This window comes from Serinus canaria, chromosome 20 (assembly GCF_022539315.1).
Source record: "Serinus canaria isolate serCan28SL12 chromosome 20, serCan2020, whole genome shotgun sequence".
NCBI lineage: Eukaryota > Metazoa > Chordata > Aves > Passeriformes > Fringillidae > Serinus > Serinus canaria.
Window position 1 is genome coordinate 9,582,607 of NC_066333.1, and position 21,054 is coordinate 9,603,660.

Sequence of the window (21,054 nt, forward strand, 5' to 3'; positions counted from 1 at the left end):
CCTCCTCAGCACCCCCACTGGCTGTTCAGCCTCCTGCAGAACAGGACAGGGATTTTGCAGGTCCAACCCCCAGGGATGCCCAGAGGATCTGGAGAGCAGGAGCAGCTTCTCAGCCCCACCCCTGGCCCCAGCCAGCCCTGCCCTGTGCCACTCACATCAATGCCGTCCTTGCCAGATGGTCCAGGGGGTCCTGGTGGTCCAGGAGGGCCTTGTGGTCCAATTCTTGGAAGGGACTGGGGAAAAGTGAGAGACAAGAGCTTGTTTTTCCATCAGAAGGAACACATGGGCTAGATCAGAAATCACTGGCAAAATCCCACAGCTTAACCCTAAATCTGCACCCCCTGCCAGCCTGGGTGGGCTGAGTTGCTCCAGAGCAGTGCAAGGCTCTTTGGAAAACCCTTTGGACTGAGCACATCCCCAGCTCCTTTTACTGGTGGCCTATACTGGGAATGCAAACTGGTCACTGGGCAGCAAAGGGGTTTTGTTGTGAAGGAAATTGTTCTGACTACAGGAACGTTTTGGGTTGGGCAGAGGAGGAGATGCAAAGCCCATGGAAAAGGTGCCAAGTGCTTGGTAGAAATTATGAATTTATAGCCCCAGACTGATGGGGTGATGGCAAAGCCAGGCAGACACCAAGGAAGACAGCAGGAGAAAGGGACAGTCTCCTTTCTGAGCAGGGTGCCCCCTGAAAATCTGGGATTTTGGAAAGGTCTGAGGTGGGGGGAAGGAGAGAAAGGTCCAATAAATGACTTCTGTGTGGAGAGGGCTCCAGAGAGCAGCTAACTGTAGCTTCAGGGAACAAAGGTTTCATTGTAGACGCAGCTCGGCTCACAGCAGAGCTCTGAATTCCCAAGCCAGGCTGCGAAAATTCCTCACCAACAATGAAAAACTCACTGAGGAGTCACTTCCCCAGACAATAATATTGACACCAGACAGGGAAGTTTAATATAGCTTCATGTCTCGAGTGAGCAAGGGTTAAACATGCTGCAAGTGTAAAATCTGAAAACTGATTGAGGGAATGAGTAAGAAATTCTGATTCAGATAAAGACCCAGATCAGATCAGTTTCACTGGAGATCTGTTACTTCATTGAAAAAGCAAATGGTTTCTCTTGAATCAACAGATCTTCCCTTTCCAAGGCTTTCCCTCTCATAATTGCAGTTCTGAATGGGAAAACACCACTTCTACAGAAACGGAAAGCAGCAGTTTTTACACCTACCCACACAGGTAAAACCCAGGTGCACATTTGTAATAAACTTCAGAATAATAGCTGCCTATTGGCACGTTTCACCCCACAGGTACAACACACACTCTTCTTTACCCTTCCAGGCTTTCCCTTGAGCATGAGACACAAATGAGGTTTCTCACCTGAGCTGATGCTGTGGCCAAGAGCTGACACAGGGAGAGGAGCCCAAGAGCAGAGATTCCAGCCATGGTGCCCAGGCTCTGCCTCTTTCCCTTTCCTCCAGGCAGCCAAACCCTTTCTCCTCCGGGGTCCAGCAGATCCCTCCTCCTCCTCCTGGCTCTCAGCTTACAGAGCAGAGACTCCTCGCCTCCAGATAAACCTGTGGCTCCAGCTGGAGCAAGGGAGAGGGGCCGAGCTTGGAGGAGAGGAGGTGGGAGAAGGAGGGGGAGCAGCAGGCAGCAGAGCAGCTCTCATTCATGCCCTGCTGGGCAGCCCCAGCCTCCTGCTCCAGGAGCCTCTGGAAGGGCTGGACTGGGAGAAGGGACACAAGAGCAAAACTGGGATACACCAGCTGCAAACACAAAGCTGTTCCTTAGGTCTCACCCAGGATATTTCCCAAAGCCCAACACCACCTCTGTGCTGGACAGGCAAAAAGGAACACAGGGTGAGTTTTTTAGTGAATTTTCCATTTTTCAGTTATGTGAAAAATTCAGTGAATTTTTCACCTAACTCCAGCAGGGACATTAAGAAACCTGTAACAGTGCATGATCAGCACAGATAATTGCACTTACTACTTAGTGAGGTACTTTGTTAGCTCTGGAGGTTGCTCACATCTGGTTTCAATGGTTTTTTTAGGGTGATCTGAAGAGCACTGATTCCTTGAGAAGTGATGAATGCTGGGCAGAAAACACAATCACAGACAGAAGATAGGAGGAAGGAAAAAGGAGGAACATTCTCAAAGTCACAAAGAAATATTTGAAATGCTGTGAGGAAGGAAGGAGGACAGTTGCCTGCCTGGTGACCCCAAATGGCAAGAGATTAATGAAGATGCATCTCCAGCAATGAGCTTCATGATCCCTTTTATTGATTAAAGGCAATTTCATCCAAAGCAGGGCTTGGACGTGGAGAGGAATGATGGCCAGATTCCTCAGGGTTGAAATGACACAAATCATCTGGTTAGGAACATGAGAAGTGAAAAATCAAAGCTGAGGAACTGAAATACCTGACTTTAGCTTGGCACCTTTGCAACAGGAGGCTTGTAGAGCACACAGTGTTTGTGTGACCAGCTCCTAGCAGCCAGAATTCCTAGAGCTTTGGCAGAGAGATCAAGGACTCAGATTTACCAAGTTCCCACAAGATTCTGTGGAACAGGCAGGTGGGGACAGAAAGGCAATGTGTGTCTCTAAGTCTTCTGATGGCTTCAGAGTAACTGGAATCCTTTATTAGACAGCCCAAACCCCAAAGAGGAAGAGCAGCTTTGTACAGCTTGTACCTCCTCCTCCACCCTGAGGCCAGCTGGTGGCAGGAGGGAAGGCAAAGGAGACCCAAATTCCTCAGCCACACCTTGTCCAGAGCAAGCCAGGGTTTGGGGGGCTGCAGCAGGAGCCTGTCCCAACCAGCACAGGAGTGTTCACCTTCAAGACCATCCCACATTTCCAGTAACCCTCCATCCCACACCCACAGGCAGCAAGCTGAGGGGACACAATGACTTAGAGGCAATATTACCACAAACCACCCCTGCTCTTGTGTCCTGAGGGGAAAAACCCTGAACTGAGCTCCCACAGCCAGGCTGGGCAGCAGCCCCAGGGGATGCTCCAAGCAGAGTCCAGGTTTGCTCTGCAGAGCACCACAACTCCTGTGGGAGAAGAGCTGCAGAACATTCAGAAAACAAGCAGATACCCCTGGATCCCTGGAAGTGTTCAAAGCCAGCTGGAGGGGGCTTTGAGCAGCCTGGTCCAGTGGAAGGTGTCCCTGACCTTGGCAGGGAGGCTGGACCAAGATAAACTTTGAGGTCCATTCCAACCCAAACCATTCTGCAATTCTATGATTTCCAAGCACATCATTAAACAAGCACCATGGGGGGGTCTTTTCCTCTAAAACATTCACTGAGCACGTTTTAGAGGTGGAAGAAGACTGGGCATCACCTCCACAGGGAGGAAACAGCAGCTGTGTGCCATGGTGAGCCTAGCAGAGCACCCACTTGTTGGGGGGAACCAAGCAACAGCTCATGGCTCCATGGGGGTGGGTAAAATGGTTATATCCTACCTTAAAAGATGAAAAAATATAAAAGGAAACTGATATGCATTAAAGTCATGCTTTAATAGGGAAATTAATGTAACAGACTGTGTGATACAGCTCTGAGTGCTGGCAAACACCTTGTGAACTCACCACACACACCTACAGCCAAAAGTAAACCTGGCAGGAGAGGGAAGGGATTGGTTTGAGCACTCACTCCAGGCTGGGGATCAGAGTGAAATCCCATTAAACACAAAATCATAATAAGATATGGGATCAATGCCCCAACTGAGCACATATTCACAATGAAAATTTCATTAAATAAGAAAGTTACTATAAATCTGTACAAAAGCCACAATTAACAATTCTTAGGATTCTGTTAGGAAAGAATTCTCACTCAACATCTTCAAGTATTTCTATCTGTAGTTAAGTGTACTCTTATTGGCTATTTACCTCCATCTGTTCTTAAGAAGAAAGAAGTATTTCAAAACCATTAAAGCCTTTTTTCAGTACAAGTGTGACCATGAATGTCAGATATTAAGCTTGCAGACTTTTATTCCCATAAATATGATGTAGCATGCTGGATCAAAACCTACAGTCTGGGAAGGCAAATCACCCCTCAAATTCCTTGAAAGATAAAGCTTAAGAGCTGTAGCAGAGAGAAAAAACACTGACATTGCACAAGCTGCTGCATCTGCTCTCTGGCCATCTCCCACACAAACCAAACAGCACCAAATAACCTCAAAACCAACCCAAACAACCTGAGCAAACAGCAAACCCAGACCTTCAGGCTGTTGGAAACAATTTCCTCTGATTCATGAAACAGATCCTCTGTTGTAAATTTTTAGGAGTGAAGGTGCTAAACTGTTTTAATGCTCCTTCAGATCTGGTGGAATATTGTGTAGTGTGGCAGAACAGCTGACAGGGAGGTCAGGAACAGAGGCAGGCAAAGAGCTGGCAAGGTCTGAAAGTAAATTCTTGAGGGCTGGAAATAAACGAACCAGACAAGCATAGCCTCTCCAATTAACGTTTCAATTAACTGCCCCACAAAGCCCAGTGGTTTCCAGACATGCTGCACTGGAACATGCCCTGCCTGTCTGACATTAAAGGCAAAGCAACCCTGCTCTAAGTAGGAAACAGGCTGGATTTGACACATCAAACCTCATGCCATGGGCCTGCAGGAAAGAGCCCCCCCAGGCCACTGCAAATTACCAGCTAAGGCTGAAAAAAATACACTGGGAAATATTTGTGCTGCTTTGGCAAGTGAGAAATGAGGGCCTCTGAAACAGTCATGGACAAAAAAAATCTGTGGAAGACTATAAAGTGATTGGAAAACATGGGGAAAAGCAGCTCTAAACAGTTTTATACAAAACCTGGAGCTTTTTCTCTTAGAAACCAGTAGGCAATTTGTAGTCTTAACTCTAACAAGAACTACAAAGCAACCTCTGTGGGGATAAAGAGAAGTAATTATTCAGCACTTTGCACCTCAGAGAACAGAATCTCCACACAAAGGTTCATACTGGTCAGAGACACATTTTGGCAACTGATTTATCCCAGTCTAAAGCCAAACTTAACTTTCCTTATAGGAGGAGAGGCAACTACATTGACATCATGTGAAATCCATATAATCATCTCTTTTAGAGAAACAGCACTTTTCCCAGGAAAAAACTCCTGGGAAGGTACAGTCTTTCACAATAACAAACAGAAGTTACACAGCAGTAGAAAGGCTTGGCAGATTAGGTCATGCTGTCTTACATGAAAAATCGTGTCTTTAATAAATACTTAGGTAATTGAAACAAGGAGACAGATCAGTTTTCCTCTTCTCTTTCAGTAGGGATATAACCAGAATCAAATCAAAGTGCAAAAATCCCCGTTGCTCCAAGATAGCCCTGAACATCAGATAAAACCCAGCAACAGGACACAGCCTGGCCATGAAGATGAGTAAGTTTTCCTCTTTAGGGTAACCAAGAGCTGGATCTCACTGAGTTTACTAGAGATGACTGAAAAATCATGGAAGAGTGAAAGTGAGACAGGGGCCAGCTGGACCATGCCAAAGGAAGTCTGTTCAGTTCTCCAAGCCACCAAAGCTGGCTTCCAGCAGACAGGGCAGTGCCATCTCTGCTGGCTAAGGTGCTCACTGTGCTGCTCTCACTCTGCTGCTCCCTGCTCTCCACCAGGCTCTGCTCCATTCTCAGAGCCTTCATCTTTTTCTGGTGGGACCTCAGCACTGTTTTCTTCAGGACACGTGGGTGCTATGCTCTGCTCATGACTCTCTGGAGCTTGCTTCTTGTCTGTGTCTTCTGCTTGCCCTTTTTCACCTGCCTTTTCAACCTTTTCCTGCTGTCCTACCCCATCTAGTTCACTTTTACCCCCCAGAAGTTTGCTGCTGCAGTGGTGCTGATCACCTCCTGCTGAGTTTTGATCTTCACTGGACTTCCAGCCATCCTTGATTGGAGTAGTACAGCCAGTCCTGGGGGGCCTGGAAGCAGCTGGGGGACTCACAGCCCCACCATCTGCATCACCAGCACCCCCCTTCTCACTTGGTACTTCCACAGCTGCATTTTCCTCACTGACACTTTCTTTTCCAGCCTCACCGTTAGCAGCAGATGGATTTGCCTTGGCACCAGAGGCTGAGGGCCCCATGCCCAGGTTTATGGCCAAGTTCACTTGTTTGCCTCTGGATGTTTTTTTATCAACCTTCCTGCGTTTCACGGCCGCATCCGCGGCCTCCGGCGCCGCCGGCTCTTTGGGGCTTGAATCATCTTCCTTCAGAGCTTCCTGATCCTCTTCTGCCTGGGAGACTGGCTCTGAGGAGGGGATCTCTGCATCAATTGCACACTCTCCCAGATTATGGGAAATGTTTTCAATATCAGCAGAGTTTTTCAATGATCCATCGCCTTTAGCATCTGCCAAACCCGCATTCAGTTTTCTCTTCTTGCTCTCCTTTGTGCAATCATTCTCTGCAGTACCCTGCCCTTCTTCAGCTTCACTTTTTAAATCCTCTTCCTCCAGCTGGGCAAATGAAGCTTCTTTCTCCTCTACATCATCTCCTCCCTTCAAAACACATTTGCTTATCTTCTCCTTTACACGTTCATCACTCATTTCAGGCTGCAACTCTGCAGCATCTCCAGCTTTCTGTTCCACCTCTGAAGACTGGTTCTGATCCTTCTCCACAGGATCACATTTTTGACACAGAGTGTCCTGTTTATCCTCTGGCCTTTGGTGCAGCTGTGGCTTAGCAGAGCGGGGTCTGTACTTCTGGAGTTTGTCACGAGGCCCCCACACGAAGCTGCTCTGAGGTTTGAAGTGTTGCCAAGCATAGTGGATGAGTTCCCTCCTCTTTTCTTTGCTTCTGACAGTGAACAGGAAGTAATCCAAGGCACTTCTCTTGACATTTGGTAATGTCTCCTTGACAAGAGTTTCTGTGAGGAAAAACTTCACCAAGTGCACTTGATAGTCTTCATATCCCATCTCCCCCAGGCACTTCAGGATTCGAGTAATCCTCAAATTGTTGTGGCTGAACCTGGAAGAAACAGATAAACAAAGCTGACAAGGGAAAGTCTTACAAGTCACTGTGAACATCTGGGGCATCTGAAAAATGTTTTATCATTTACTGTGAGCCATTAAAGACTATTTGATAATGCAAATGGGAGCTCAGATGGGCTTACTTTTAAGGCACCCACTGTCTGCCTTCAGCAGCTCCTTCCTAACCCTCCCTGGGCTGACAGGATCCATCATCAGCTGCCTGGAAAGGTTTTGGCTTTCTGAATCAGCCACCAGTAGGTAAGAACCACCATGCTGGGGCAGATGCACAAGTCCTGCCCCTGACAGAGAGTCTGCAGGGTAAGCCTGGAGTGGTGAGAATACAGGCATGAAAGGATGCTGCCAAAACCTCAAGACTTAAGCTAGACACAGACGGTTTTTCCTATTTTAATCCTTGACAGAATTCAAGTTTTTTTCTTTTATGATTATGCTCACTCCTTTCAAGAGGTTAATATTACCAGGAAGGGTTGTTACTTACTCCACAAAACCTGCAATAATATAAAAACATCCCCTTTGCAGAGCACTTTTCACACAAAGACTCAGAGCATTTTACACACATCAAGGGTGCTTCATAAACAACCAGGGAACCCTATGGAAAGACTTCTATTTTGTAGCTTAACAGAATAAAAGTTAAAAACACTTTCACTAGAAAATATTTATCAACAATTTATTTCCTAGGCTTAGACTTTTTTCCCCCTTCAAAGAAGTGCCTGGCTGCAGTAAATGCTCAACAGCATCAACACAATCACCTGTTCAAGTTTTCAAATCGTTCACGCCAATTCTCAGCTCTCTCAAGTTCTCCAGTTTCTTTGTTGACCAGGTTGATTCCATAAAATCCCAGCATGAGTTTGTAAGCACGTAAAAACCTGTCCATGACTTCCTTGGACTTCCTAAAGGCCTGAAAACAGGACACAGCAATTAGAAAAAAAATGCAACTCCCTAATTACCTGCACCAGATTAAGTGGCACCTGAATTCTAAACAAGGGTTGATTACATCACTAAGCATTTCATTGCTGACACAAGACAGGCAAATGCTTCACTGTGAGCTCTGTGCAGACTAAAAACCCAAGGAAACAACAGAAAAAACCACTAGACTTCAAATACAAGGTATTTAGGGGAAATCCTAACACCCTTCAGATCTCAAAGAAAAAAGAGACAAAGGGTTAAAATAAATACCTGGATTTCTTGGCAGGTGAGTGGCTTGGCACGCCAGTTCATCCCATGTTCACGTAAAGGAAACAGCCTGAAGAGAAAGGAATTTTCAGGTCAGATGAGCAAAGATGACATCCAACCCAGGGTACCCAACTTGTTAAAACCAAAACAGATTCCAAAATTTGTGGTATCACAGGCAGCTGTTGGAGAACTCCCATTCTCAAGGACACAGAAGTCATTTTCTAGTAAACTCCTCCCATAAAAGTATTGAATGACTGAAATCTATTGCCACAGCTGCTCTAGAAATCTGTGTTTTCAGGAGTTCTAGTGCTTTGCTTCCTCAGGAGTGCATCTCAATTAACTGAAATAATTCTGAGCCTCGTGTGAAGCTGAAATCAGTAACACAGATCCACCTGACTCTTAAAAGAGGCACAACTAGAGAGGCACTGTGTTCATGCAAACAATTTACCACTGTATGTAGGAATGGTTTTCTTCCAGTGTTTCATACTTGTCCCCCCAAGATGAGAGCAGAGTTTCAATATTCACACCTGCAAGAAAAAGTATAAAGGTAAGGCAAGAAGTGGCACCAAATTAAAATTAAAGTTACTCAGTCACTCCACACAGCTCACTATCCTAACCCAGATATTTACACACAGGCATTAGCTCCTCCAACAAGACAACCAGTCAGAAAAATCCCTTTGTTTCCTAGCACCAGAATACTAAGGAAAATACAGCAGGAATATTTAAAAATTAAAGTTCTTGATGGGTTTTTATTGGTTTGGGTGATGGTGTTGGTTGGTTGGTTTGGTTTCTTATTGTCTCACATGGATGAAACTACTCTTTCATCAACCAGCTGCAGCAGATGGCATCAAGCAGCCACCACACAAGGTACTCACCGTGGGGCACAAAAGCAATCTCATTTTTGTAAAAGCTTAAGTTCCACATCTCTTCATCCTCCTCATTCTCTGGTTCTTTCAAATCCTGGAAATGAGAACAAGAAATGAACAAACAGCAACCCTTTAAAAGGCAATACTTCTCCTTGCTTTCCCTCACATCCCCTACACATTTCAAGCTAAATCCTCAAAATGTGCTTTGGAAAGTAGCAGCTTGTTTCTGATGCACCCACATGCACATCATCCCTTCCTCCTCACAAATGAATCCTTGGAAGGTGCTGAGCCTGTAAACAAAGGCAAAAAGGTGCTCCCCAATCTAGGAGGAGTCCCTGCAGGCAGGAATGGTGAGGAGCAGCCCCAGGAGCACGTACTGGGTAATGGTTTCTGTATCTCTGCAGGTCTCTCGCCGCAGTCCAGTTGCGCCTCCCGCTGCACTGGAGAGAAGAGACAGAGCACAGATTCAGAATAAAATCACCTTCTGCAAAATAAAATAACATTATATAATGCCCTGACTGAATTCAGCACCTCACACAGGTTCCCCTGCATGTCCTCTGCACTCCCAGCACCCTCAAAACCAACCAGACTGGTGCTGTTGTCATGTCTCTGCATTCCTGAAGACAAATTTAAACCAACAGGAGATAACACCATCTCCTGTCACCAAAATACTTCTTTTTCCTTCTCATCTTATTAATCAAGGTTTTTATGTTTTATGTGTATCTTTTGTCCCACTTGGGTTTGCTAATGGACAAGATCAGAACAAGCTGGAGATCCCAAATATGAAAATGGGATTGTTTTTCCTTAACTCAAAGGTTTTAAAACAAGACATGCCTCTGAGATGCTATAAATCCTAGTGAAGACAGAGGCTAGACCTTAAAATTGTAGAATTTAGGATGCAGAAATATACCTTGAATTCAAGATTTTCATTCCCTGCAGACCTTGCTGAAATAGAAGTTTTTTTCATCTTTGCTTTATGCTCAAGATCAGCCTTGCTGATTTAGACAGTGGATAGCACCAGAGCCACAAGGTCACATTAGATATTTATTTTATTGGACTTCTCTTCCAATCATAATTTCATTATTACCCATCTTTCCATGTAACCAAATTTTATGTCAAGCCTACCTGAAAACCCCTCCAAGACAGCAGTGAGGAATTTGAGCTTTGATAAAAAGCATTTAGTTGGAACATTTTGAAATCAAACTTCACTAAGAAAATAACAAAATAGATACAAAATGAGAATACCCATAGCAGTGACTCACAGGATCCTTATTAGTTGCCAAGTGACAGATTTACCTAGTTACAGCTGAATTCACTGTATTTTATGCATAATTCAAATTGCTACAGAGAAAAACCTGTGGTGCCACATGAATAGGCACCAGGTTCTCATCACAGATGTGCTAGACTCATTCCAAGTGTCACATTTAGACAGAACTCACAAAAAACAGCTTTATTTCCCCCTCTGAACTACTTCATGGAAATAGAAATTGCAAGTATGCCTTAGTTTAAAGTGCATTCTAACTGAAATAGATATATATTTATTTATTTATACATTTGATTACCTCAGTGATAAGGGATTTTGTTACATTTCACAAGCAACAAGGACAGGTTTAATCTTGCTGAGCTGAACCATCTTATCCCAAACCATGACAGGATTTTAGAGTGTTCTGTGAATTAAGAACCACCAAAAGGAACAAGACTGCTCATGAGTAGAGGGCACCCAAAGCACAGCACAGCCAGAGGGTTCAATGCCAGCTCACAGAGAGAACAGGGAAGTTGGGAAATGGAGGTAAGATGTGCAGAATCTTGCAAAACAAGCATTAAATGAAATTTAGAAGAAAGAAGCAGCAAAAAGTCCCCTAGGTTACTTCATAACCTCATTTGATATTTCTTAACATCACATGCCCAAGAGAAAAATAAAATCACTTTCTAACACTGGTCACTAATTCATTAATTATTAAGGCAGGAATTGGTCTAAATTTGTAACACCTTGCTGTAATGAAGTCACCCATTCAGTTGCTCTGATGACAGTTATGTGGCATTAATGACAATTTTGTTCCCAATTACCAAATAATACCAGAAATTCTTTACATTTAAGGTTCTAAAGTAACATTCTTGAACACAGTCAGGTGGGAGAGGAGAACAGCAGACTGGGTCCCACTGAGAAAGAGAAGTGGTTTGCTGAAGAATCATTGAAGGTACAGAGACAGATGCAATGCCATGGTGTAAGAGGCTGTAGAAGGCTTGTCCAGAAGGAAGCCAGATCCAGGGAAAAGGCAGCCTGGAGCACAGCAATCCAGAGAACAAGATGGGGAAGCAAAGAGAGCAAAACTCAGCTTTGCTCCTCCAAGCAGGTGTTGTTCCTGGGTCTCTACCAAACTTAAGACCTTTCTTTCCAGGTAAGAAACACAAACTTAACAGCAAGGCTGAAAATTCCCTGTAGAAATCCAACACCTTTTTGTCTCGCAGCCAGACTGAGTGGGTTTCACACTCCAAACGTGCATCACACCAGGCAGAACGTGCATTGCTGTGGGAAAGGCAAAGGAAGCAGAGAACATAACCAGGAGAGGGGGACAGAAAGAGGATCTGGCTGAGAAACCAGCTGGAGAGCTGCTGGGACCAAGAAGGATGTGGATTGTGAACAAGGCACAGGAACAAGATAAGAGTCCAGAAGAGTGATTGAAATCTTCTCTTGATGCAGATTTAGAAGGCAGGACCATGGGTTTGTTATTAAAACAGCTGATCATGAACTCCAGGTGTTACAGCAGCCTCAGAGGGAACTTCTTAAAATGAACACAACCCCCGAAGTTTTCAAAGCTCACTCATAGAAGCTGAAGGCACTGAATGCAAAAGAGCTGGAAAGGCACACCTGCAGGAACTTCAGGCTGTGAACACACACAAGTGAAATGCAAAGACAGAAGCAGAATTTTAAGTTTGTTTTGAAAGCGCATAGTGAAAATAAAAATAAAAAACTCTAACCTCAATACCAAAGAAAGACATTATCTGCTTCAGGCATAAAGAAACCCATCCAGGCTGAGGGGAGAAGAATGAGAATTAGTGTAAAATAAGCAGGAGTAAGGAACAAGTTTGGGAAATTGATCCATGCCTTTGCCAGGCTGCAAAGGCATAAATGGCTGGCAGAAGATTTACTGCTTCTTTGTGCATTCACTCTCAGTGCCCTTACAACTTTTTGGGCACTGCCAGAGAGAGGTGACTACACATTCATCACTGAAGGAAGAGCTCCTATTTAAAAATGTAGAATAATATTCTAGGGCTGTCTCAGAGACAACAACATCTTCCTTTGTAAGGCAAAGCTGGAAAAGTCCATTCACTGAAGTGGAAAAATGGTCCTTGCTTTTACAGTTGTCACCATCCAGAGTTGCTCTAAGGAAAACAACCTGAAGAACAAACACATTCAAACAGAACAATGGGAATGTTCTGGAGTTATTAAAGCTTGTGAAGTCCAGCCACGTACAAAAGAAAAGTTGATAGGGTGCACTCCAACAGTGCAAAAAACTTCAAAGGAAATCCCTGCCTCCTCCCCTCAGAATTACAGCTATTCCACCCAAAATACCTTTGGCCTTTCCCAGATCTATGTGTACAGATAATTTACTGTTCCTTCAAAAGTGGTTATTTCTATTTTAATGCTTATTAAGGAGAAAAAAAAAAAAGTTTAATATCACACTCTTTTAAAAATACAATCATTAGAAAGCTTTATCTGCCTATTTATATTCTAAAGATAAGGATGAGCTGCAGAAATGAAACTCGAAGTGAAGCAGTGATTTCCCTTTCCCAGAAAGGGGAGGAGTTCCCAGAAAGGACTGTAGTGTGTTTTGCCTGGCATAGGAAGTACTGAAAAGGATAAAGTTCTATTTACCAAAGCAATGCTGGAGAAGAAATTAGTGACACCCAATGTCAAACTGAAATCCACTGAAACTAACAGAAACCTCAGATAAGACTAACAAATTCATTTTATTTCAAATAAATATTATTTTTAGGCACCAGACACAAGCGTTTGTGTTTTGCAGCTTGCTCTAAACTGCCCACGTACCTCTAGTTTTTAAAGCATACCGTTTTTTGGCTGTCAAAGTTGCTCTACACATGCTCCCTAAGAAATAAAACACGTCTTCGAGAAATAAAGAGTTACAGTTCATTTTAAAAACTGAGCAGATGTTATGTAACGGATTTTTATTGATGGCAATAAAGAGCCTTGGGAAGGCCACCATACAAAGCTGAGGACACCAACCAAAAACTTAAAGAACATCAATGCCACAACGTCAAGCCCAGCAGCCATCAGCAGCGGCGAACAGGCAGGTGCGGCACACCGTCTGTATTTATGGGATAAAGTACCCACATCATAGGGAGCCGTGGGGAAAAACAAATTAAAATTACTCATGGCAATGTAACGGACCTTGAGGAGTCAGGAGGAGACAGCACCTCTGTAAGCCCTCCTCCTCCAGCGGCATTTGCTTCACCAAGCGGAGGACAAATTCCGTGCCAAGGATCCCCCGAGGGCCGCGGAGCCTCGCCCGGCACCGAGCGAGCAGCGGCTCTGCCCGGGGAACGGGCAAGGAAGGGCCGGCAAGAGGCTCGGGCTGCCAGGGCTGCACGACTGCCAGGGCTCCCTTCAGGCCGTCCCGCCCCGCAGGCTCCGCTCTGTCCCCGCTCTGTCCCCACACGCACCTGGCCGTGCCACCAGCCGCACGCCCGGCCCTGCCCCGGCTGCTCCCCCGCATCCTCCGGCTCCTCCGCCGCCGCTCCCTCTGCCTCGCCTCCGCCGCCATCCTCCTCCTCGCCGTCCTCCTCCTCCTCCCCCTCCCAGGTGGAGTCGTACTTCCAGAGGTTCGCCTCGTCCTCCGCCTCGTCCTCGTCCGCCCTGAGGGTGAACCAGGCCGCCATGGGAAGGCGAAGAGAAAGGGAAAGCGAAAGGGACCGGGATGTGGCGGCGGGACCGCCCGCCCGCGCGCACAATGCCCGGGCACGTGGGGGGGGACCGGGGGGACGGAAACGCGGGCACGCCCCGCCCCCTTCCTGCGCCACCGCGCCCCATTGGCCACCGCCCGCGCGGACTCTGCGCCCGCCCGCACCGCGCCCGGGGGAGCCGGCACCGCCCGCGGTGCCCGGGCGGAGCGGAGCCAGTGGGCCTCGGACGGAACCGGGATCAAAGAACAGCATTGCCAGCCTCGGACAGAACCAGGATCAAAGAACGGCATTGCCAGCCTCGGACAGCATCAGGGAGACTAGAACAGCATTGCCAGCCTTGTATAGCATCAGGGATCAGAGAACAGCATTGCCAGACTCGTACAGGAACAGGGAGACAGAACGACATTCCGAAAGAGCCAGCACTCTGAAAGCGAAGGGGGGCAACAAGCGAAGTGTTTACATTTGCTGATACTCAACTTCACATCCAAACAATTCCTAAAAAATTGGCGTTGCTGGATTGACTGTGAAATCCCCAAGTGGACTTTCCTTGCTACGAGGTTGTTGCTGTGCAGTTGCACCAGCACACGCCATTGTTGACATATTTCTTCTTGAAGCTATATAAGCATTTCATTAGTAGAGCAAAACTTTTTGATTATAACCCCATGATGAGAAGGATTTGCCCACAGGGACATGAGACTTGAGTTCCAAAATCTGCATTTTATGGCCAAAACCTAGGTAGTTTGTGACACAGTAATCAACACTTTAATGCTAAATTACTTCTAAAATAATTTGGGCCAGATTTTAATCAAGTCACACAACAACTGCTATTTAGTAAAATAAAAACAAGTCAAATTTATTCTTTGTATAAAACAAGAGAAGCAAATTAGGCAGACAAGAACTTGGCTATGTACCTAGAACAAAACCAAAAAATGAGAAGACTCCTAGTGCCTCACCTTGAAGGCAATACTGAGAGATCAAGAATAACTCTTCTTTTTATTAACTGATAGTTAATATAGTGAAACAAGTTCAGTACCATTTCAGCCTGCCTCATTCACCATTTAACAGGTGTATGTTGACTGCGATCCAGCTTTTGAAACACAAAAATAGTAACTTCATCAAATCTCAATGTTCTAGCATATAAAAGATAAGCATTACAATGTCAGCAAGATTTTTCAGTTGTAGAACAAAACAAACATTTTGGAAAACCAATTCCATTCACATCAACTAAAACGGCTTTAAAAAAATAAATAATTAAGTACAAACCCCACTGTCATACACTACTGTATTACAAATGGATGAAGCAACACCTCCATGTTGAGGCACAGCTCAGCTGATCCCTTATAAAACTGTGTCATCACCAGATATTTTATTTAGGACACTCATTAAGTATTTGGGCTAGAGGCATTATAATTTTCACTTTACTTATGGCTGAAAAATTTCACATCAAAAAGGGTGAAATGAGGTTCCTCCAGCAAAGAGAGCAACAGAACATTTCAAATGCAGCGGTCATCTGCATTTAAAATAATTTTAGTTTTACTGAACCAACAAATTGAGGCATTTGATACAAATGGAAGGCAAATGGCCAAACATTACCCACAGATGGTCTGTAAAAGTCACAGACAGCAATGGCAGAAATCACATTTACAGAAATCACCTCTGCTTTTGATGGTCCATGTGCCCCCATGGGGCACTCTTTCCATGAGCTGTGCTGACACAGAGGGTGTTGCTGGTTTGAAATGCAGCCCTGGCACTGTCACACCCACCCTCCCCACTGCCACCTTTGTCCCACACCCTGGGAAGGCAGCTCCTCGCTGCTGCCCACAAAACCCCCCAGGAGAGACAAAGCCAATGCGCAGATTCCTCGAATACTGGCTCAGGTATCTTTTACTTCCTCTGAAAGTTTATGTGCTACTCCTCGTTTTTCCTGCTCCCTCCTCCCATCCCAGAGTTTGTCACTGCTCCTCAGCTCTACGTCCTGCGTCGTTTGGCGGCGCTGGGACTCGAGGGGTTGCTGTTGGCATTTAGAACCTTCTCGGTGACTCTGTTGCGCTTCCTCTTATCAGACCCTTCTTTGGATCCAGGATCTGATGAAGTTTTCTCTTTCTCTTTGCTGCTTGGCTTTTCTGTTGTTTTTCCTAAACTTCCAGAGGGTGCAAAAACTGAAACAGGACCAAAGTAATGATTCCAGATCAGAGTCATACACATAGGCAAACAAGAGTGATATCAAACTTCTTTATATTCCATAAAACTTCTCAAAACAATCCACTCTCAGCATACTTGTCCATCATTTAAGTCTTAAGGAAAAATCTCTGAGAAAGGCACATCTTGCTTTTATTATTTGCTTTAAAGACAGGCATGTATTTTGACAGGCTAAAAATCAAACTCATTAAGTGGAATTAAACAGCACTTAATATTAAAGTAATTAAAAGGAACACTTACAGAAACATAGGACCAATCTATGGAATTTATAATCAACAGGAGTCATTACATTTGGTACCATAGATAATTTTAAAACTGAACACCCAAAATTTTAATATATTTTAAAATACATTTTAGATCTTTTATTACAGTCTTTAAACACCACTTATTCAGTGATATAAATATGATGAAATTATATAGATAGCAGTTGGCTTGGTCTGTTAAGATAAATAGCAGGATCTCTACTGTTCACATTTGACTTGTTCTACAGCAAAGTGTTAGGAAAACAAGCCTTTTATTTAAAAGCAGCAAGATAATGAGAATAAAATAAAATAAGCACTCTGCCCACCTTCCCATTTCAGCACGCAATTTTACAATCTCTTTTGATTTATAGGTCGTATTTCCCCCATGACTACAAAGTTCCCAACACAGAGCATTCAAGTTCAAAAAAATCAGACTCAGCTTTCTTCCAGAGATCCTCAGATTCCTTCAGACTCCCAGGGGTTTGTCAAGTACATATTAAAGCCAAAAATCTCCAAAGCTATACAACTTTGTACAGATGAATTAGGAGCAAAGAAGAAATCTTTTCGATAAGCAGCTGCTTACTCTGTGCACTCTTAAATTAGTCAAGTTCTTAGCATGAGCACAGGCTAAGTCTGAGTACAAATCACAAAGTACACTGCATTTGGATTTACATTTTAACATTAATTTCTCAATTACAGTTGGTTTTTAATCTCGTATTACACAGTAGAGAGTTACAAAATTACCTTCTTCAGGACCTGCATGCGTTTCCATCTCTTCTTTTAAAACTTCCTCTTTCACTTCTTCTTCCATCATTACTTTTCCTACAGAAAGCATTGTTGGCAATGGTTAGATGGTTTTAAAGAATCACGTGGATTTTTTCTGGATTAGTAGCCTCTGCATAATTGCATGTTTGCAAATATTCCATGCAACGTTCAGCAGTAATTCAGTGCCAAGTAATTATTACTAACACAAGAAAGTGAAATGCTACACATGCAAAACATATCACAATGTCTTATTTGTACTAAGATTTTACACTGAATGTTTAGTGTAAAGTTTAGTGTACCTAGTAATTGAGAAGCATTCCACAGAAGTTTAAAATATCCCAAGAAGTCCTTTGGCAGGTGCTTGAACTTTCTAGTTCCTGCTTTGGGTAACACACATCAGCTAAATTTCAAAATCCAGCCCTCACTGCTCAAGCTGAAATTTCTGTCAAACTGCTGCACATTTCTACTCGATTTGACAATACATGCTTTTTGGGGGGAGTTTTGTTAAAGATTCTGAGATGAGATTAAAGCAACCAAGAATCAGAGACTGCAATCACATCTCACCTTCTCTCACTTCTTGAATCATTTCATCAGGAAGAGCAAAATTCTTCTCTATATTAGGGAATGGAAGAATCTCAGATTCATGCTTAGAAAGAAAAGAAGGATCTCTGTGAGTGACTGGTAAAGACTTTAATTTGAATTTTGACATGCAATCTCAAGTTCTATTTTACGTGCAATTAGGAGCTTAATAATTTTTAACAAGACACCTCAGATGTTAGAGAATCAGGAGGTTTCTGATATCAAGCTGATTACTGAGGTCAGGATACATGAGATCACAACTCACGATCATTTGAGATCATTTTTGGAACCCAACCATAGGAAATTCTTACGTAAACGATGGTAACTTTCTCATTTGACACTTATATATGTATATAAACATTTTCTGGATCAGCATTTAGGCAACTTTAATAAACAAAGTCAGAACACAATATCAAAAAAAACCCAAAAAACCCTCACAAGCCACTGCAGGTGTTATTGTCTCTTACTTAATCTACTTTTATTCAGGGAAAACCCCATCAACTCACTGGAATGACACCTAATTCTAAGTACCATGAAAGGCACAACAGGCCTGGTGATTTTGGCCTGGCACAACTTCTGAACTCCATGAAACCCTGTGGCAGCACCAACCCTTTATACTCACAAGAGCCTGCATATCATACATGGTGCTGAGATGGTCCCAGATCACTTTGGATGAGATCTGCCGGCCGATATTCTGGCTGAATTTATCCCGGATACAAATCATGTGGAAATGGCGATTCACACCTGGGGGAAGAACCCAGTGCAATTAACACAGCTAACAGTTTTATTTATGACACTTAGATATAAAGAAATTTATATAAAGAAATTTATTTATTTACTTATGAGTTTAAAAAGCCATGTTGTTATAGGAATCCATACACTGCAGGAGAGACAGCTGGGCAGGCTGATCTTTCACCCTACACGGCAGGTGCTGCTCTCTAGGGAGCTGAGGGTGCCCCTGTGGGTAATTTTAACACACAGCCAGAGCTTTTAGAGGGGCTGTGTGAGAAACATCCCAAGGGATGTATACGGAGTGCTGTGTCCAGTTCTGGGTTCCTGAGTACAAGAGAGACACAGAGCTCCAGGTGTGGGTCCACTTGAGGGCAACAGAGGAGGAACTGAAGCATCCCTCAAACAATGAAAAGCAGAGGGAGCTGGGCCTGTTGCCTCCAGATGAGATGTCTAAGAAAGGACATCAACAATGTTTATGAATATCTAAAGGATGGCGCCAAGAGCAATAGGACATAAAGCAATGGGCAGAAACTGAGGCACAGGAAGCTCCACCTGAGTACAAGGAAGAACGTCTTTACTGCGAGCACTGAAACACAGTGCCCAGAGAGACTCTGGAGCCTCCCTCACTGGAGATAATTCCACAACGGCCTGGGCACAATCCCGTGCCATGTGCTCTGCACTGACCCTGCCAAAGCAGGGACCGTGCAGCGTGACCCGCTCTGTGACGCTGTGGAAGCGCAGGGCAGCCGCTCACCCGGCGGCTCGGGGGCCCGGCCGGCTCCGGCGCTCCCTCCCACAGGCCCCGCCGCGCCCCGCGGGCCCGGCCCGGCTGCAGGGCGGGCGCGGGGGCCGCTAGAGCCGCCCGGGAGCCCCCGTCCGGCCCCGCTCCGCTCCCAGGCCCGGCCCTCGCCGCTCCCGGAGGCCGCGGCCCGCGCTCACCTACGGGCTTGTGGCCCAGCATGGCGTGGAACAGGCACACCTCCACCTCCGGGCTCCACACCACCGCCGCCTCCTCCGCCGGCGCGCCGGGCTCCGGGCCGGCCGCCGCTGCCGCAGCGGCCGCAACAGCGGCAGCCACCGCCGCGGCCGCTCCGGGCCCGGCCGCGGGCAGCGGCGGCTTCTCCACGGCGGCGGCCGAGCCGCCCTCCGCCTCGCTCATCGCCGCCGCGCCGCGCCCGCAGCGGCTCCTGCCGGCCGGGAGCCGGGCACGGCCGCGCCGGGGCCGGGCCTGGGGCGGGGGAGGCTCGGCGGGGCCGCGCAGCTTCGGGGAGCTGCTCCGGACGGGGCCGCCCCGCGCTCGCAGCGCCGGAGGCGGGAGCTGAGCGCGGGCACCCGGCCCTGAGGGACGGGCGAGGCCGCGGCTCGGCCCGGGAGGCGGCTCGGGGACTTCTGGGAACAGCGTTATGGAGCGCTGGGCAGCGCTTGGGGAACAACTGGGGAAAGGCGTATGGGACTCTGCAAGCTCCTTGCGGGGCTCTGGGGGACCGCGGTCGTGTTTCAGGGTCTCTTGGGCCAGTCGCGGAGCCATAGGCTCCGCAGGGCTCTGCTCTGCATTTTGAGAGCCCTGGGACGGGGCTGGGCACTGGGAGGTCACAGCGGGCCTGGGGGTCAGCCCTGCTGCCCTGGAAGCCTCGGCCACCCCTGTGCTTATCCAAGAACTGCCACGGTGGAAGGATGTCCCAAGCACTGCAGCCCCCCTGACCACTTCTCCTTGTTACAACAGGATCGTTTGATATAAAATCGATAGTTTTTGATGAATATTGATCATTTATATCAGATACCAATCTGGCACTGATGCTTTACAAATAACTGCTTGGCTTGGTTACAAAATGCAGAACCTACCAGCTTTGCCCATCATTTAAGATGTAAAAAAAAATTGTTTAGGAAGAAAGGGAACATATCACTCCCTCAGAGATAAGGGGTTTTTGCCTTGTTAGGTATAATTAGACACAGAGGCATGAAATAGGAGTGCTGTTGCTTAGGTGACAGGGCTTTCCAATTGCTCACTCCTCACTTGAAGATTTAATCCATTTTGTGACATTAAAAGTATTCCAACAGCAAATAATGATCACATCATATGCAAGGAATGAGTGTTCTGAGTGAATAATAAAGCAGTGGGGGCAAACACTCACAAGCAGAGACATTATTTTAATGCAAATTATCCAAATAATAAAAAGTGGGAAGGGAAAGATGCAATTTTCTGAAATTGAACTTTCTGTATCTGTTCATACCCAAAGAGCTGACTCGTGTCATTGTTTTGGGCTTGATGTAATTAATAACCTGAACAGGTTAGTCTAACATTAAATAAACATTTGAAATAAGTTAAAAACCAGAACCTCGTGTGAAGCCTGGGGAAGTTTGGTTGTGTGAATCCTGGATGTGGACGCCTGGGTACAAATCCTCTTTTTCAGTCTGACCTCTTGGAATAGAAAGGATTCTGTGACATCTGTCTGGCTTAGATGCTGTTGAAGTTCTCCAGGAACAGCTTCCTCTGAGAGCTCCAGAGTGACCAGAGATCTTGCTAGAACAACTTCTCTGCATCAAGATTAGAGGAATCTCAGAAATATTCCCTTTGCCTGCTGTCAGTGCTGTACCTGTGTCCTGGCTGTGCTG

General features: G+C 45.6%; 3 protein-coding genes across 4 annotated transcripts in view; all 3 read right to left on the reverse strand.

The window, feature by feature from the left end:
* COL9A3 (collagen type IX alpha 3 chain) overlaps window positions 1-1,836 on the reverse strand; it is a 33,203-nt gene extending 31,367 nt beyond the window's left edge. The window contains exons 1-2 of the mRNA XM_050982163.1: window positions 1,367-1,836; window positions 156-233 (exon numbers count right to left, since the gene is read on the reverse strand). Coding sequence (XP_050838120.1) covers window positions 156-233; window positions 1,367-1,432 — 144 coding nt within the window. The 5' untranslated portion in view covers window positions 1,433-1,836. The remainder of the gene's footprint in view (window positions 1-155; window positions 234-1,366) is intronic.
* Window positions 1,837-3,484: 1,648 nt separating this feature from the next.
* Window positions 3,485-14,007, reverse strand: OGFR (opioid growth factor receptor). 2 transcript variants are annotated; one of them, XM_018917142.2, is made up of 8 exons: window positions 13,685-14,007; window positions 11,981-12,034; window positions 9,379-9,441; window positions 9,011-9,095; window positions 8,584-8,662; window positions 8,139-8,205; window positions 7,712-7,860; window positions 3,485-6,942 (listed from the first exon to the last, which is right to left on the reverse strand). In XM_018917142.2, the coding sequence occupies exons 1-8, from the start codon at window positions 13,898-13,900 to the stop codon at window positions 5,568-5,570; spliced, it is 2,088 nt and encodes a 695-aa protein (XP_018772687.2). In that variant the 5' UTR covers window positions 13,901-14,007; the 3' UTR covers window positions 3,485-5,567. The 2 variants fall into 2 exon arrangements, with proteins under 2 accessions (XP_018772687.2, XP_050838117.1); XM_050982160.1 differs by lacking the exon at window positions 11,981-12,034.
* An 891-nt stretch (window positions 14,008-14,898) lies between these two features.
* Window positions 14,899-19,616, reverse strand: MRGBP (MRG domain binding protein). The gene is made up of 5 exons (XM_050982162.1): window positions 19,381-19,616; window positions 18,332-18,453; window positions 17,695-17,776; window positions 17,110-17,187; window positions 14,899-16,083 (listed from the first exon to the last, which is right to left on the reverse strand). The coding sequence occupies exons 1-5, from the start codon at window positions 19,598-19,600 to the stop codon at window positions 15,893-15,895; spliced, it is 693 nt and encodes a 230-aa protein (XP_050838119.1). The 5' UTR covers window positions 19,601-19,616; the 3' UTR covers window positions 14,899-15,892.
* Window positions 19,617-21,054: the final 1,438 nt, after the last annotated feature.

Coding starts and splice junctions, on each gene's coding strand:
- OGFR (XM_018917142.2), bottom strand. CDS start 13,900: ATGGCGGCCTGGTTCACCCTCAGGGCGGACGAGGACGAGGCGGAGGAC. Junction 9,096..9,378: donor GATACAGAAACCATTACCCA/GTACGTGCTCCT, acceptor TCTCATTTCCAG/GATTTGAAAGAACCAGAGAA. Junction 8,663..9,010: donor GATTGCTTTTGTGCCCCACG/GTGAGTACCTTG, acceptor TTTTTCTTGCAG/GTGTGAATATTGAAACTCTG.
- MRGBP (XM_050982162.1), bottom strand. CDS start 19,600: ATGAGCGAGGCGGAGGGCGGCTCGGCCGCCGCCGTGGAGAAGCCGCCG. Junction 17,777..18,331: donor TGTATGATATGCAGGCTCTT/GTGAGTATAAAG, acceptor TTTCTTTCTAAG/CATGAATCTGAGATTCTTCC. Junction 17,188..17,694: donor GATTCAAGAAGTGAGAGAAG/GTGAGATGTGAT, acceptor TGCTTTCTGTAG/GAAAAGTAATGATGGAAGAA.